Source organism: Vombatus ursinus, unplaced genomic scaffold (genome assembly GCF_900497805.2).
Source record: "Vombatus ursinus unplaced genomic scaffold, bare-nosed wombat genome assembly UNPS02009975.1, whole genome shotgun sequence".
NCBI lineage: Eukaryota > Metazoa > Chordata > Mammalia > Diprotodontia > Vombatidae > Vombatus > Vombatus ursinus.
Genome location: NW_020949753.1, coordinates 5,563,838 through 5,578,896, shown reverse-complemented (window position 1 = coordinate 5,578,896; position 15,059 = coordinate 5,563,838). Strand labels below are relative to the sequence as shown.

General features: G+C 36.5%; 1 protein-coding gene across 12 annotated transcripts in view; it reads left to right on the top strand.

Annotated features, from left to right (window-relative positions):
• Positions 1-15,059, top strand: part of PTPN13 (protein tyrosine phosphatase, non-receptor type 13) — a 204,551-nt gene that overhangs the window by 49,628 nt on the left and 139,864 nt on the right. For 11 of the 12 annotated variants that reach the window (XM_027853381.1, XM_027853376.1, XM_027853373.1 and 8 more), the window contains exon 7: positions 12,606-13,184. The exons of the other annotated variant lie outside the window; for it this stretch is intronic. In XM_027853381.1, the coding sequence (XP_027709182.1) occupies positions 12,606-13,184 (579 nt within the window). The remainder of the gene's footprint in view (positions 1-12,605; positions 13,185-15,059) is intronic. 12 annotated transcript variants of the gene reach the window in all.

Here is a 15,059-nt window from a genome sequence, read left to right as displayed (position 1 = left end):
GAGCCAGGTTCCCTTCTCAGTGCTCCTTTGGTTTGTGCCTGGGAACTGACTAGTGGTGTCAGAACTGCCAGTTAGCATTTGTTCCTGTACCCTACACAAGGGCAAAGTCCCTCTGGGCCGCATCTTGGGACCTGTCCATTACCTTAATTTCTAAATGTATTCCTTTTCCTCCACCCCCTGTCCCATCCAGCGTACCACCAAACAAAGAGGGAAAGAAGTATTGTTGAATTCACTTTTGATAATTGAGAAATAGTCTTATTCCTAGAAAGAAAAAAAATAATTCCTACCACTTACACAGCATATGTATGAATTGTGGAGTGCAAAGTTATCCAGAATCAATAATCTATCAAAGTTTTGACCTTTCAAAAAAAATCCCACCTTTGCTTTTCATAATCCCTACAAATACTGGTCTCACCCCTCAAATTGTATTGTATTAATTGTATTTAAGTGTTCCTCTGCTAGAATATCAGCACATTGAGGGCGGGGACCATTTTTAATTTTTGTCTTTATAGCCCTAGCACTCCATATATTGTCTTGAATACAGTAGGCACTTAATAAATGCTTGTTGAATTGAATTGTAATGACATTGTTTTAGCAAAAAACCAAAAGTGTGAAAAGTATATTAAAGATATAATTTAATTGTTTCTTGATATTTCAGATGACACTTTGGAATTGTGAGTGTTTCATGGTCATAATTATGAGCGTCAGTTTTCATTGGACAGTATTGCAGGTGTAAATTTTGGAGAACAGTGTGCCGAATCTTTAATAATCCTATAACATATTCTGGAAGTTGCTTTAAGATGAATAACATTTCCAGGTTGCAACTTGTTTGTTTGTCATTTATATCAGTTACATGTAGATGACATGCAAATTTTTTTTTTTTTTTTTTTTTTTTGGCTAGGCAGTGGGGTTAAGTGACTTGCCCAGGGTCACACAGTTAGTGAGTGTTATGTGTCTGAGGTCGGATTTGAGCTCAGGTCCTCCTGACTCCAGGGCCAGTGCTCTATCCACTGTGCCACCTAGCTGCCCCCATGCAAGATTTTTTAAAAAAATGTTTATTTGTGCCTTTCAGATTCTAGGTTATTATTTCTAGGTGTTTAATTAAAACAGAACCTTATTATTTGGGTTGTTCATAAAACTGCATACCTTTTTATTTAGTTGTATGAACCAGTCCAGCAGAAGTAAAGAGAGATATCATGATCAGGTTGGTCCCTAGAAGGTGAATTCTTTAACTGGAAGTTGATGATCTTAAAATTAAAAATGGCCCTCACTCTACATGGCCAGTAATGGTAGAATACATTGAAAATTAAGACAGAGATTGATGTTAAATGGAAGACCTAATGAGATAAGGAGAAATCTATGATAAAAGTTTGCTATATGATGGTTCATTGGCATGGAGGAGTGAGCTATTTACAAATTAATTTTTAGCTCTGAGTACAAAACCTTAAAAAGGTTCTTTCTCCTTGTTTGATTTTTGTGATTCTTCCCATGGCTAAGGCATGAACCTCCAGATTCTCATGTAACTTCCCTACTACTGATGAAATGGCCTATGCTCAGCAGAGAGAAGTCAGGCCTTTCTTGCCCAGTTAAACGTTGTAGATTATTCCACAGTCACTGTGACTTGGAGAGGTTCTCTTCTGACTCCATTGGCACAAGATCAAGGTGGGATGCATTTTGGTGAGAACAGCTAAGTTAATGCTACTTTGTAAAAATTATAAACAGCATTTTTAAGTGAGATTTTTTAAAGACATGCTGAGGAGTAGAACTCTTGTAGAAAAGGTAAACGTAGTAGAGGGATAACAAAGTGGGGATGTTGTTGGTTAAAGGGTATTTCTTTGGAGTTGCCATTTCAGTTTAGTGAAGCTGCATTTTGATTCACAATCTTGAAGTTAGCATAAACTAAATGTGTCCCTAGGATCAAAGGTTTTTGTGTTGTTGAACAGTTCTACATAGAGCATTTCAAAGGATTGTTTTCGCTATTTTTAGCTTGTGACTTTTTACACAGTGCTCTCCATAAGGAAAGCTTTTATAGTTCAGTTTTAAGTTTTTAATTTATTGGATTTCTGAAAATAGGGCCATGACCTCCCACTCTTTCATGTCATGTTCAGCTCCATTTCCTTTGCAAGGCCGCCTCCATTGTTCTGGGCACAGTGATTTTACTGTTTATTATATGGGCAATACTGAAATTTAGACTGCAATATTTTACTTCATCTAATTATTTCCTCGTAAGAGTTTTTTTTTTAAACTCCTCTTTGATAGTTACAGTTAAAAGAAAATGTTTAAGGGAATAGAATCAAAGCAGAATGCCTTGCCTTTGGTCAAAAGAGCAGGAAGAACTTCACATTTGTCATCAGATTTATTCTCTGTAGTGAGCTTGAACCACATTAGTGGTTCAGTGCCAAAGGGGCATTCTGCTGATGAGTGGCCCAGTCGTCTCTCTGTTAGAGAACAACCTTATTTAGTTTTGGAAGCTCTCAAAGCTGTTTTAAGTGACAAAAAACTTCTTACGGAAACTCTGTAAGACAAGTCCAGTGCTGCACATAGGGACACCTCTGCCTGCCATCAGGCTAACATTCCTTGCTGTCCGTCACCCCACATAACCAAGCAATTGCTTGGTGGTTTTCTCTACCTCTGCAATGTCTCACTTCCATCCCCTTCTTTTCATTTACAACCACCACCTTAATCATTTCTGTTACAGCATGAAACCTTTGATTTTCCTGTCTCAAATGTCTCCTCTCTTCAGCCCTTCCTCCACATAGCTCCCAGGGGGGCTTTTGTTAAGCCCGGCTCTCACCATCATGTCACTCTTCTACATTCCATTGGTTCCCTGTTGCCTCTAGGATACCATATAAACTACTGAGTTTTGATTTTAAAGCTTGTTGCAACCTGACCCCAATGCAGCTTTTCAGGCCTCATTATTCATTACTTCTCTTCCTGCACTCTGTGATTCAGTCACATTGGCTTTCTTGATATGCTTCATCTCCCATGCCTGCAAGGCACTCCCTTTGCACCTCCACCTTGTGTCCCTCCTGATCCACCTCCACCCTCGTGCTTTCTTCAAAACACAGCTCCAGGACCACCTTTAAAATGAAGTTTTTCCTCTTCCCCCAATCTCCAGGGCCCTTTCTCCTGAAACTATCTTGAATTTGTTTTGAATCTGTTCTCTATACACTTAAGCATGTACATGTTCTCTCCTCTGATAGAATGTAAGCTCTCTGAAGGCAGGACCTATTGTATTTTCTTTTTTGTATCCCCAGTACCTAGCACAGTGTCCAAAACATAGTAGAACATTTAATAAATGCTTGTTTGCATATACTAATAGGATATAAATCATATTGAGTATACTTAGTAATTTTAGCCCTGTTTTATAGGTTTTTATATATAATTATTATTGAACTATATTTACAAAATCCTACATCTGCAAGGCATTGGAAATGTCACATTTTGTTTTCGTCGAACTCGGTATTTCCATAGATCTCTGATCTTATCCAAGTGTGAAATTACTCGAGATAGTACAGATCAGCCATCTCTCCATGCCTCCTCTTCTGTACTACTCTTTTTCTCCTTAAATCCTTGCGATGAAATTTACCCAACTTTCAAGGTGCCTTGTTTTGGCTCCTCTAGCATATGGATACTCTTTATTGATTATCTTTTCCTTTCCCTATATGATTGTCTCCCCTCCTTCTGTGGTTATACAGTATAATGACACTGTCAGAAGAAGTGCACGATGTGCAAACTTAGAGAATCCACCCCTAAATGTTCACCTGAACTGTTTGTGCCCAACCTGCGGTAGAGCATTCCGAGCTTGTATTGGTCTGATCAGCCACAGTCAGACACACTGAAACTTGACTCTAGCATAGCGATGCCATTTTGGTCCTCTTTGAGAACAAAGGACAATAACCAACCAGCTAGCCAGGTGTAATGACATCCCTTTATGCCGTTTGTCCTGCCCGGATTGTTTGTTGTTAACATAGTGCAACCTCCTCACACCTTCCTGGGGATTTCTGTTGCTCTTTGGATGACCTCAAACTTTTAATTCTTTAGATACTGTGATACTCCATGACTCAACCCAAGAAGAGAACTGATGTTAAAAAAAAGATGTACCTTTGTTTGAGGGAGAAGGATGAGGTCATTAAGAACACTATGCATTTTCCCAAAGGTTTTTCTCTTCTTTTCAGTTCTGGGTCCCCTTTATTTTGCATGTATTGTCAAAAAAAAAGATATGCTGTTGGACTAGGTCTATGGGTTATTCTTCCAACTTTCTTTCACAGTACAACATTAGTTATTCTTCACACAGCTGGTTTTATATCTGTCGACATTTAGGTTGTTGAACTCATTTGAGTGATTATGGATCACACCTTGTTGAAAAGAGCCCTCAAGGCTGTGTATTGTGCCGTCAAATCAATTTTTTTTTCATAGTTAACAAGCAATGAGCACTGTAGGCTTCTGTATTTACTATGCTTTTCAGATAGTTGTGTGACTGTAAAGACGTAATCTTGTTGGATGTTATTTTCAAAGCCTTCTTAATCCTTTCTCAAAGGCTTATCAAGTATCCTCTCAGTGTTTGTGTAGATTATCCCCAGAAAAATTTTGTAGAGATGGGAAAGTAGACTCAGGTTTTTTTAATTGATATTTTTTTTGGTATAAAATCCGTATCTTCTCATCTTCTGCAATAGATAGTGACATAAAAGCCGCTATTGTTTTCTTGGAAACTTTTTAGTAAATACTTATCATTAATGATGCAATACAGGATGACCAAATATCCCATAAAATTATGTTCTTTGTTGCCTCTCAAAATGATGGAACCACTTCCTTTGTATGCCTCTCCAAGAAGAAACTATGAACCATATTAAGCTGCTACATCCTTTTTCTCTTGGTGTCATTTATAGCAGTAATACCAAGATTACAATAATTTAGTTTCTTCAATATTATTTCTATTCTTTTGTCATTTATTAAAATATTAACTGTGTGGTACTAACAACTAAGTTAATGTTTGTAGATAATCTAAACTCTTATTCTTAGTGTCTTCTGCTAATACTCTGAAATTTTCACTTCATAAGATGAAAGTCGCATTGAATTGAAGACTTTCGTATTTCATTTTCCTTGTTTGATGGGTTATCTTGGCTAAAAAAATCATCACCAAATATCTGTTAGCTTTAGCTAGTCCTTGGGAAAAATCTGTTACTTAAACTGTTTGAATTACTCATTGTAATGGCAGGGTGTGGCAAGTTTCAGATCCCCTTTTCCCCTATAGATTCTCTTAACTCTTTCTGTAGAAAGATGCCATTCAGGAATCTGCTCTTTCTGAATATAAGACTAATTTCTGGGAGTCTAGAGTAGAAAGAAAAAAAATATGGCTAATGAAGAGAGTAGAATAGTGAAGAGACAGAGAAAAATCCTTCTTGGAAAGGAATGCAAAAAATTGAAATTTTAAAAACTAATGAACAGGACTAGTTGAAAGGGAGGAGAGGAAGGAGGAATCTACTTGACTGAAAAGGAAAAAAGAAGGTAAGAATTATATAAACAGATAAAAATAGGAGAAAAAAAGGATCTACTAAGAAAAATTGTGAAGAGAAAGAGATAAAAAATGAGACAAAGTTATCAGGGACAGGGGGAAGAGAGCCAGTGGAGAACAGAGCCACCTTAAAAGGAATAGGGTAGGGGCAACTAGGTGGCACAATGGATAGAGCACCTGCCCTGAAGTCAGGAGGACCTGAGTTCAAATCTGGCCTCAGACCAAACGCTTGACACTTACTAGCTGTGTGACCCTGGGCAAGTCACTTAACCCCAATTGCCTAAAAAAAAAAGGAATAAGGTAAAGTAACTGATGGAACATAATATTGTGTTTACAGTAGAAGAGGTAAAGATAGAGAAAAATATAAACCTAAGGCTCATAACTTTAAATATGAGTAGATTGAATAATCCAATAAAACAAAAAAGAATGACACGTGAATAAGAAAACAAACCTTACAATGTGTTATTTACCACAAATACATTTTTAAAAAAATAAAAATAAGGAGATGGAAAAAATTTACTGTGAATCTAAAAAATTAGGGTTTGTAGTCACAGTATCTGATAAAGCAAATCAACCATTCAAAAATATGACGAGATAAACTATATTATGCTTTAATGCGCTATAGATGACAAAACAACATCAGACTACAGTAGTTAACCCAAGAAATTATTCATCAAGTCCAAATTTATGTCAGGGCTACAAGGATGATTCAATATTAAGAAAACAGTATAATTAATAATTTTGAAACCCCAAACATCCAAAATCACATGATCATCTCAATAGATAAAGAAAAGGCCTTTGACGAGTACAACACTCCTGTATACAAAAAACCTTACCAAGTGTAGGCATAGAGGGCCCTTTTTTTAATATTATAAAAGGCATCTCTCTAAAAACCAAAAACAAGCATTCTTATGCAATGAGGATAAATAAAATCTTTTCTAATAAATATGGGAATGAAGCAAGTATGCCTGCTGTCACTCTGTTGTGTGTTATAATTCTAAAAATGCTAGAAGAGCAATAAGACAGAAAGAAACTAAAGGCGTGTAAATAGATGGAAATAAAACTATACATCCCTGTTTGCTTGATATTTGGTGATTTACTTGGAAAATCCTAAATAATCAACAGGGATACTAATTGAGATAATAGTTTCAGCAAAGTTGCAGGCTATAAAATAAAGCCTCAAAAACCAACAACATTTCTGTACAATAATAATAATAATAACAAAACACAAGAAGTAATAATAGGGAAATCCCATTCAAAATAACTACAATATGATTATAATTTTTTGGGATCAACCCACCAAAGCACACAAAACACTTGTCTCAATTCAGTTACAAAGTGCCTTTTAAAGAAATCAAGAACAGCTTTAAAAGTTAGAGAACTATTCAGTGCTCATGGCTAGGCCAATAAAAATGACAATACTACCAAAGTTAATTTATACTTTTAATGCCATACCAATCAAATTGCCAAGGGAATACATTATATAACTTGATAAAATAATAATAAAATTCATTTGGAAAAACACAATATATCAAGGAAAGTAATGAAAAGAAGTAGGGATGGAAGAATATACTTCCAGATCTCAGACTATTTATAAAACAGTGGTCATCAAAACCATCTGGTATTAGTTGAGAGAGAGAATCAAAAACAATAGAACTCAAACCATTGTTTGAAGAAGTGGAAAATAAATTCCCTAGGAAAAGAAAAACTTACTTGATAAAAACTGGGAGTGCTGCAAAACAATGTGGCAGCAAGCAGGCTTAAACAAGCATGTTATACCTTATTCTATAATACATTCTAAATGGATATATAATCTTGATATTAAAGAATATACTATAAATATATTCAAAGAGAAACAGATTATATATCTCTTACAGCCATGGGTAGGATATGTATTCTTAACCAAAAAAGTGAGAGGGGCAATAAGAAAAGTTAAAATAGATTACTTTTCATTTCAGTGAAACTGAAAAGCTTCTGAACAGATAAAATTAAGGCACCTAATATAAGAAGGGAAATGGTTAAATGGGGAAAAAAATCTATGTATCAAATTTCTCTGATAAGTGTTTTATATCCAAGATATATAAAATACTAATATGTGTGTGAGAGACTAGTCATTCCCCAATAAATAAGATGATAAAAGATATAAACAGCTCTCAAAAGAAGAATGTCAAAGTGTTAACAATTACATAAAGAGGGCTCCAAATCACTAATCATGAGAGATCCAAATCAAAACAACCCTGAAATTTTTCACCCTCCACCACACAGATTAGCAAAAATGACCACCCAAATTATAAATGGTCCGTGTTTGATGGTTTGTGGAATGATTGACTCACTAATACATTGTTAGTGGAGCTGTGAAAAGGTATAACCATTTTGGAAAACAATTTGGAATTATTTAAATAAAGTGACTAAAATGTCCATTCCCTTTGAAATGGAGACTCCATTACTGTGCCTTTCCTGTAAGAAAGTCATCATTCGAAAGAAAGTCCCCATATACTCCAACTAAAGCAACACTTTTTGTGATAGCTAAGAATCCGAAACAAAGTAGATGCCCATCAACTGAGTACATGTGGTACATGAATATAATGGAATGTTACTGTGCCGTAAGAAATGTCATATGTGATGAATACAGAGATGCATGAGGAGATCTGTAGGACTGCAGAGTAAAGTTAGCCAAGAAAACAGTATACACAGTAATGAAAACAATGTAAATGGAAAGAACAATGACACGCAAAAAATCAAAAGTAAATGTAACAGAGTTATAAAGGTCCAGCAGGCCTGGAATGAAGAGATATGAGAAGATACCCTCTATCTACCCTTTCATGGAGTTGGGAGGTCTATAAGTGATGCATATGTATATTATTTTGGACTTTTTCAATGTATTGATCAGTTGTGCTGATTTTTTGTTAAATTGGATGATTCTGTGGTAGGGGGAGGAAAGGGATACTTGGGATGACTATAGTGATGTAAGAAACAAAATATCATGGGGCAAGCTAGGTGGCACAGTGAATAGAGCACCAGCCCTGGAATAAGGAAGGCCTGAGTTCAAATGCGGCCTCAGACACATGATACTCACTAGCTGTGTGACCCTGGGCAAGTCACTTAATCCTGGTTGCCTCGCAAAAAAAAGAAAAGAAAAGAAAAGAAAGAAACAAAATATCAATACAATTTTATGTTAAGTATTTTTTTAAAAGACTTAAGTGAACTAATACTGAGTGAAGAACCAGAATAATTTATACTGTTACACCAATATTATAAAAATTAACAATTATGAGTGCTTTTATAAACTGATAAAGAACAAAATGAGCAGAACCAAGAGAACATATTTGTTACCAAAAAATTCTTTTTCTTTTTTTGAAGAGGAGAGAGGGAGAGAAAATAAATTCCTGTAACATCCCCTCTCTATGAAAAAAAAAAACCAAAACAGCAACAATGTGAAAAGAAATTGTTTTGAAGACTGTGAGTACTATGGTCAATTAAATGATCGTTCATGGTTCTGGAGGACCAATGAGGAACTATGCTATCCATGATGAGGAGTGATGGATTGAGGGTACATAATGAGATACACACACTCACACACACACACACACAAAAAAAACCGTTGAGTTTTTGTTTTTCTTGACTATGCATATTTGTTGCCAAAAAGTTCTTTTTCTTCCTCCCCCCGCCCCAATTGGGAGAGAAGAGGGGAGGGAGAGAAAATAAATTCCTGTAATTTTTTTTTTAATAGAGAGGGGATATTACATATGTAAATGCTACATGCAGTATCAAATTAGGTTACTCTAGTATTAGTTTTTCTTAACTGTTTTACTTTGTTGCAAGAGACCTCAAAAAGTGCAAGCAATCTGTAATACATTGTAATGTAAAAACAAAACAAATCAGTAAAACTTCTTTTTAAAAGAATGAAATGAGTGAGCAGAACCAAGAAAACAATATTTTAAAAATAATTTTGAAAGAACTAGCAATCAACACGGTTCCAGAGGACTCATTATGAAACACGCTGCCCACATCCTGAACGTGGAGTGATGGACTCAGAGTGCAAATTGAGATTTTTTTTATGGCCTGTGGAGGAATTTGTTTTTCTTAACTGGGCATCTTTATACTGGGGATTTTGTTTTTCTTTTTCAGTTGAGGTCAAAGAAAGAGATAAAAAGTGGATTTTTGTTGCTCAAATAAAATAAAATTTAAAACAAAAAGAGGATAGTGCAAGGTTAAAGAACATTTTGTTGTCCAGTTTGTATGGAACATAAAAATGCATTAAGAGAAATAGGTTGAAAATCATTTGGAAAAGCACTTTACAATTATTTTACAATTTGCAGTTATTTTTGTTGGTTCAGTGAGCCTGAATGAAATGTAAAAATGTAAATGTAACGAATGTAAAAAACTAGTATTTTATGTCACAACGATACATTTTGTTCACCTAAAATGTACCCACATCCCATCATCACTCAAGTGTTATTTGGAAGTACTGAGAAATAATTCCTTAGAGATGATTTAACATTTGAGGGAGGGGGCAGAGAAGAATCAAAAGTAATTTCCACTCCGATTTGGAACTTGCTTTCTATTACTTTTAGGTGTTAGAATAATTTTTCTGTCATAACTTCTTACAGACATTGCTGTCAAATGGCATCCTAGAGTTTCATTTCTCTGACTTCTCTCATCATTTGGCTGCTTGGGATGAGTCAAGTTAATAAGCATTTATTAATCATTTGCTGTATGCCAAGCACTGTGCTATGTACTGGGCATGCGGAGAGAGGCAAAGATCCCCAAAGAGTTCTTGTGTTAATGTGAGATGCGACATACTAACAACGTTGTACATGTAAGCTAGGTACAGGGTACAGGCGTTGGACATTGAGTGCTCATGGGATTATATTCAAGAGTGACAAAGACGCCTGTGGTTGGATAGTTACATTTGGCCGCAGAGCCTGGGGCAAGCACTACTTTAACCCCTAGTTGATGCCAGTCATATGATGGTTATTACCTCTGAAACTACAATCACCTAAGTTCTCTAAGGACACCAGAAGTATAACAACACAGAACTTCAACTTCTATTTCTGTGGGATTCATGGCAAGACCTTGAGGCTCTTGGATACCTACCGCCCTTGCTTTCAGTCACCCACCCTTTTCTTTCCTTGGACTGCATCTCATACCTTTGTGGGCTCTTGACAGAATTGTCTTGTCATTTCTGTTCCTTAGAAGGCAAGCTCCTATAGCCTTAGAGCTTTGCTCATTAGAATAAATTGAGGTCCACATTGGTATTTAAGATCTGGGATTCAGGTCCTCTGACTTTGAATAGTAATAATAGCACACAGTTTAAGGCTTGCAAAGTATTTTCCTTATAACTTTGTCAAGTAGGGAGTGCAAGTATTGTGCTTCTGTTTCGCAGGTGAGTAGAGAAAGGCACAGCGAGAATCGGTGCCTTTCTCAAGGTTCACGTGGCCAACAAAGGTTGGAACTTGAACTCTGATCCTGAAGGAGCTCCAAGCTCCAAGATTGTCTGTTTCTGCCACATTCTTCACAGTTGTATGCATGTAGGGAGCCCTCTACCACCAATATATCTTCCTTCTTACCTCTTTCTCAAATTGGTCATATGCCTACAATCTTCCCTCCTTTTCCTTTTTTTTTTAAACAATTCCATCTCAATCCCATTTCTTATATTTTTAAAAAATATTTATTTATATAATTATAAATATAATTGTATTTCTTATATATTTTTTAAAAAATATATAGGACAGAAATAGGGCAAAACCAAGAAGTTTCTATCAAGGGTAGAAATTGCCAAATAGGAAATTAAAGCTTACTCTCAGGAAAGAAAATTAGAGCTAACCAAATGTGAAATGGGCCACACTAGGATGTAGTGGGTTTTCATTCACTAGAGGTCTCCAAGAAAGACAGAATGACCACATTTTTCAGGTATGTCATGAGGGGCGTCTGGCTCAGGTACAGTTTGGACCGGGCAGCTTCTGAGCTCCCTTCCAATTTTAATTCTCTGATTTAGTGTTCTGTTAGAAGCCAAGTTACCACTTGTTTGGGTATTTGTTGTTTAGGTAATTTCTGCTCAGCTCTGGTTTGCACTAGATGGTGTACCCCCCCCCCCAAATCCTTTTAACCTTCTCTTTTTTTCTTTTCTTTTTGTTGCTAACAATATGCCTGCGTTTTTTAAATGCCTAGTGCATTTAGGAGTGAAATTTGACCCAGTAGTCAGTTCTGCAAAGTTCTAAAGCATTTTTAAAGTGCCCAGAAACACCACAGACATCCATAGATGTTTCTCTCTACCTCCTCTTCCTCCTCTAGTTGGTTGTATTTTTCCTTTAAACAAGAGCATTTTATATATATATTTAACATTATATTAATTAATGTCCTTTTCTCCACTTGGTTTAATTTTTAGTGTTGCAGAAATATTTTTAATATATTTCATTGCACATATGCTACTTCGAGCCACTTGGTAGGCTTTTGTGCGCTACCCTGGAAACTCTCCCTTTAGAACATTATTTCTATGAAGAAAAAGAAAATTGCCAGTTTCAATAATAAGAGCCAGGACCTCATGTTTGTGTACTTATACAAGGTTTGAAAATTGCACTCCCAGTATATTACAGTTTGTAGAGCCTTTCACTATTGACTATAACATGTATTTTACTCATCACAAAGTAAATATCAATAAGTCATAGAAAGTACAATTTGTGCACCAATGAATCAAAATTTTGGGCATTTATAAAAAGCAGGGATTTTTAAAACAATATTCATTTTACTTACTAGACTAAACTAGGGCTGCTTATGAGGTAATAAACATTTGATTTGTATCTAGAAGATAGCAGAAAGCAAGACCTACATAATCAAATGTTCAATCAATTTCTGGGAAATACACATTATACTAGTTTGGATGGTGTCAGAAATATTTCTGTCATCAAAATAAATGAGGTAATGCATATATTTTTATTTTCAAATGCTCTAAGGTAACATTTCTTTGGTAATTTATTTGGATTCGACCTCTCAAGAATATTAGGAAAAATATCTATTGCAATTTTAATGCCAGTGTAGATTCTGGGGAAAAAAAAATGTGTGCATACATGATAGATTGTTCTCATTGCAGGAAGAAGCTCCACTTCTGATGTACTAGCTGTACCCAAGGCTGCATTCTCTCAGCAGAGTTTTCTTAACAAAGGGCTTAGTAAGTCTATGGGATTTCTCTCCATCAGAGACACACCAGATGAGGAAGATTATTTCAAGGATCTTTCCTCAGATTACAACCCTGGATATGAAGATTCAGAAGGTCCTTGTTCCCTTTATCACTATAAAACTAATGGAACAGAAAGAAAAGGTAACCTTGGCCCCAGTGTACTTCATAAGCAGAAGGTTTGGGCTTCATCCCTGGACTTGGTTTACTCCTCCGACAGCCCGGCCAACGAAGACATGCTCTCTGGAGAGACTGGGAGACTTCATCACTGTTTCCCTGAGGCGGTAAAAGCTCAAGTCTCCATGGCTCCTAGAAAGAAGGAGGCAAGATACTCAGATGGGAGTCTAGCCTTGGACGTGTTTGGTCCTCAGAGACTGGTCCCAGTTCGACATATGCCGGAGTTACCCACCTCACCAGCGATATCAAGTGCCTTGGACAGGATACGAGGAAGGCAGAAGAAACTCCAAGTGCTGAGAGAAGCCATGAACATAGAAGGTGAGTAGTTGGGTGTGTGTCTTGGGAGAAGAGTGGGAATGGAATATTAATCCTTGACTGTCATAATGAAGAAGGTATAAAGCATTTATCTTAGAAGCTTGTGCCCACTCTGGAAGCCTTTCCAAATGTCCTTTGCCCCTCAAGGTCTCTTTCCCCTTCTCTGTCAATTCAAGACTTCATGTTCCTTGTTCAGTCAAACCCCACTGCTTCTAGGCAGCCTTTCTATAAGAGCCTCCGGGTCTAGTCACTCAGCATTCTCTCAATATTTATTCTAGAATTTATGTTATGTTCATTTACATTTGTACAAAGAGTTGTGCTTGTGTTTTCTCTTCCTGATATTTGTTCATTCCTATTCTGTTATTATCGTGAAATCATTGAGGTCAGTGGCCGCGTCTCACGTTTCCTTTCTCTCTTCTGATCACCTCATGTGGTCCTCTGCACACTGAAAGTTCAGGAGGTATTGACTAACTTACTAGAGTAAGAATCGTTGCTCTACTCTTAGTGTCGTGCTTTCTGTGTGCAACAGAGATTCTTCTTTTAGGGGAAGGTGCTTTAAATGTATGAGGTGTATATAGATTGACTCTGGCCGCAGGATGTATTATACCAAAGGGGTTGAATGGAGTCCAGTCACTCAGCCATTAGTGACTCATCCCTCTCCGGGTAGAGGCAATGTCACATAGCACAGAGAGCATTGGACCAATGGTAGAAGGGACTTGATTTAAACATCTGTACTTTGACACTTCCCTGAGTGTCCTTTCACTTAGGCTGGATTTCCTCATTTGTAAGATGAGAAGAATAAATCTTGTTTTACCTCACAAAGTTAAGAGGAAAGTGCTTTGTAAACTTTAAAATGCTGGAGATGAGTGGATTTTTGTCTTAGTCAGTGGGTTAGAGAATGGAGATAAGGAATACATTTCAAAATGTTCCTTTACCTTTCAAAGGATTTGAGTTTTATGCCATTTCTTTTCTTAGCAGTCTATTTTCAGGCAGGGAAAGGAGAATAGAAGCCTCATCTGTATAGTTCTTCGTGTTCAAGAGAGGGCAAGGCAGTCAGGCAGGGCTGGTGGCTAAGCAAGGATCAGATTTTCAAGTCCAGGGTGTTTTTTTGGTGTTACTTGGACTGATTTTCTATCACATGGTGATCCACCATTCCTAAGCTTTTAAAAGTAAGTAGACATATCACTATTCACCATGCCAGATTTTCTGCAGGTTTTTTTGCATTTTTAGTAAAAACAAAGTTTTGCAGATGGTGGAGATTTTGTTGGTTGGTTTGTTTGGTGGTTTCTACCCTCTCCCCACTCAAATTTTTAAGTAACACGAGAAATTATTATAGCTGGAGGGGCTCGAATGAATACTTACTCATTTTTGGCCATCTGTATCCACAGATAGCATCCTATAATTTATTATGTTTTGAAACCAAATTTATATTTTCCCCTTTCATAGTTAAAAGTTTTCTTGATCTTCTTTCTCTATCACTGTCACTGTCCAGAAATTGCCCACACCCCCACAGAATCCTCCATTTTAACAAAGAAGTACATAACAGGTAAGCAAATGAAGGCACTATGTTCAACAGTGTCAAATATTACAGAGAGGTCAAAGATTTTAGGACTGAGAAAAGATCGTTAGATTTGGCTAAGAGATCATTGGTAATTTTGGAAAGGGAAGTATCAGCTGAAAGATGAAGTTGGAAGCTTGGTTACAAAAAGTTTAGGAGAGTGAGAGAAGTGGAGACGCTGTAGATGCCATTCTCAAGAAATTTAGCCAAAAAGTGGAAGAGAGAGAATATAAAATTATTATCCACCAGATATCTGGATAATTCAAGTCCACCATCATTAATGTATCATCCGTCTCTTCCAAGCTTCTAATCTGTTTTCA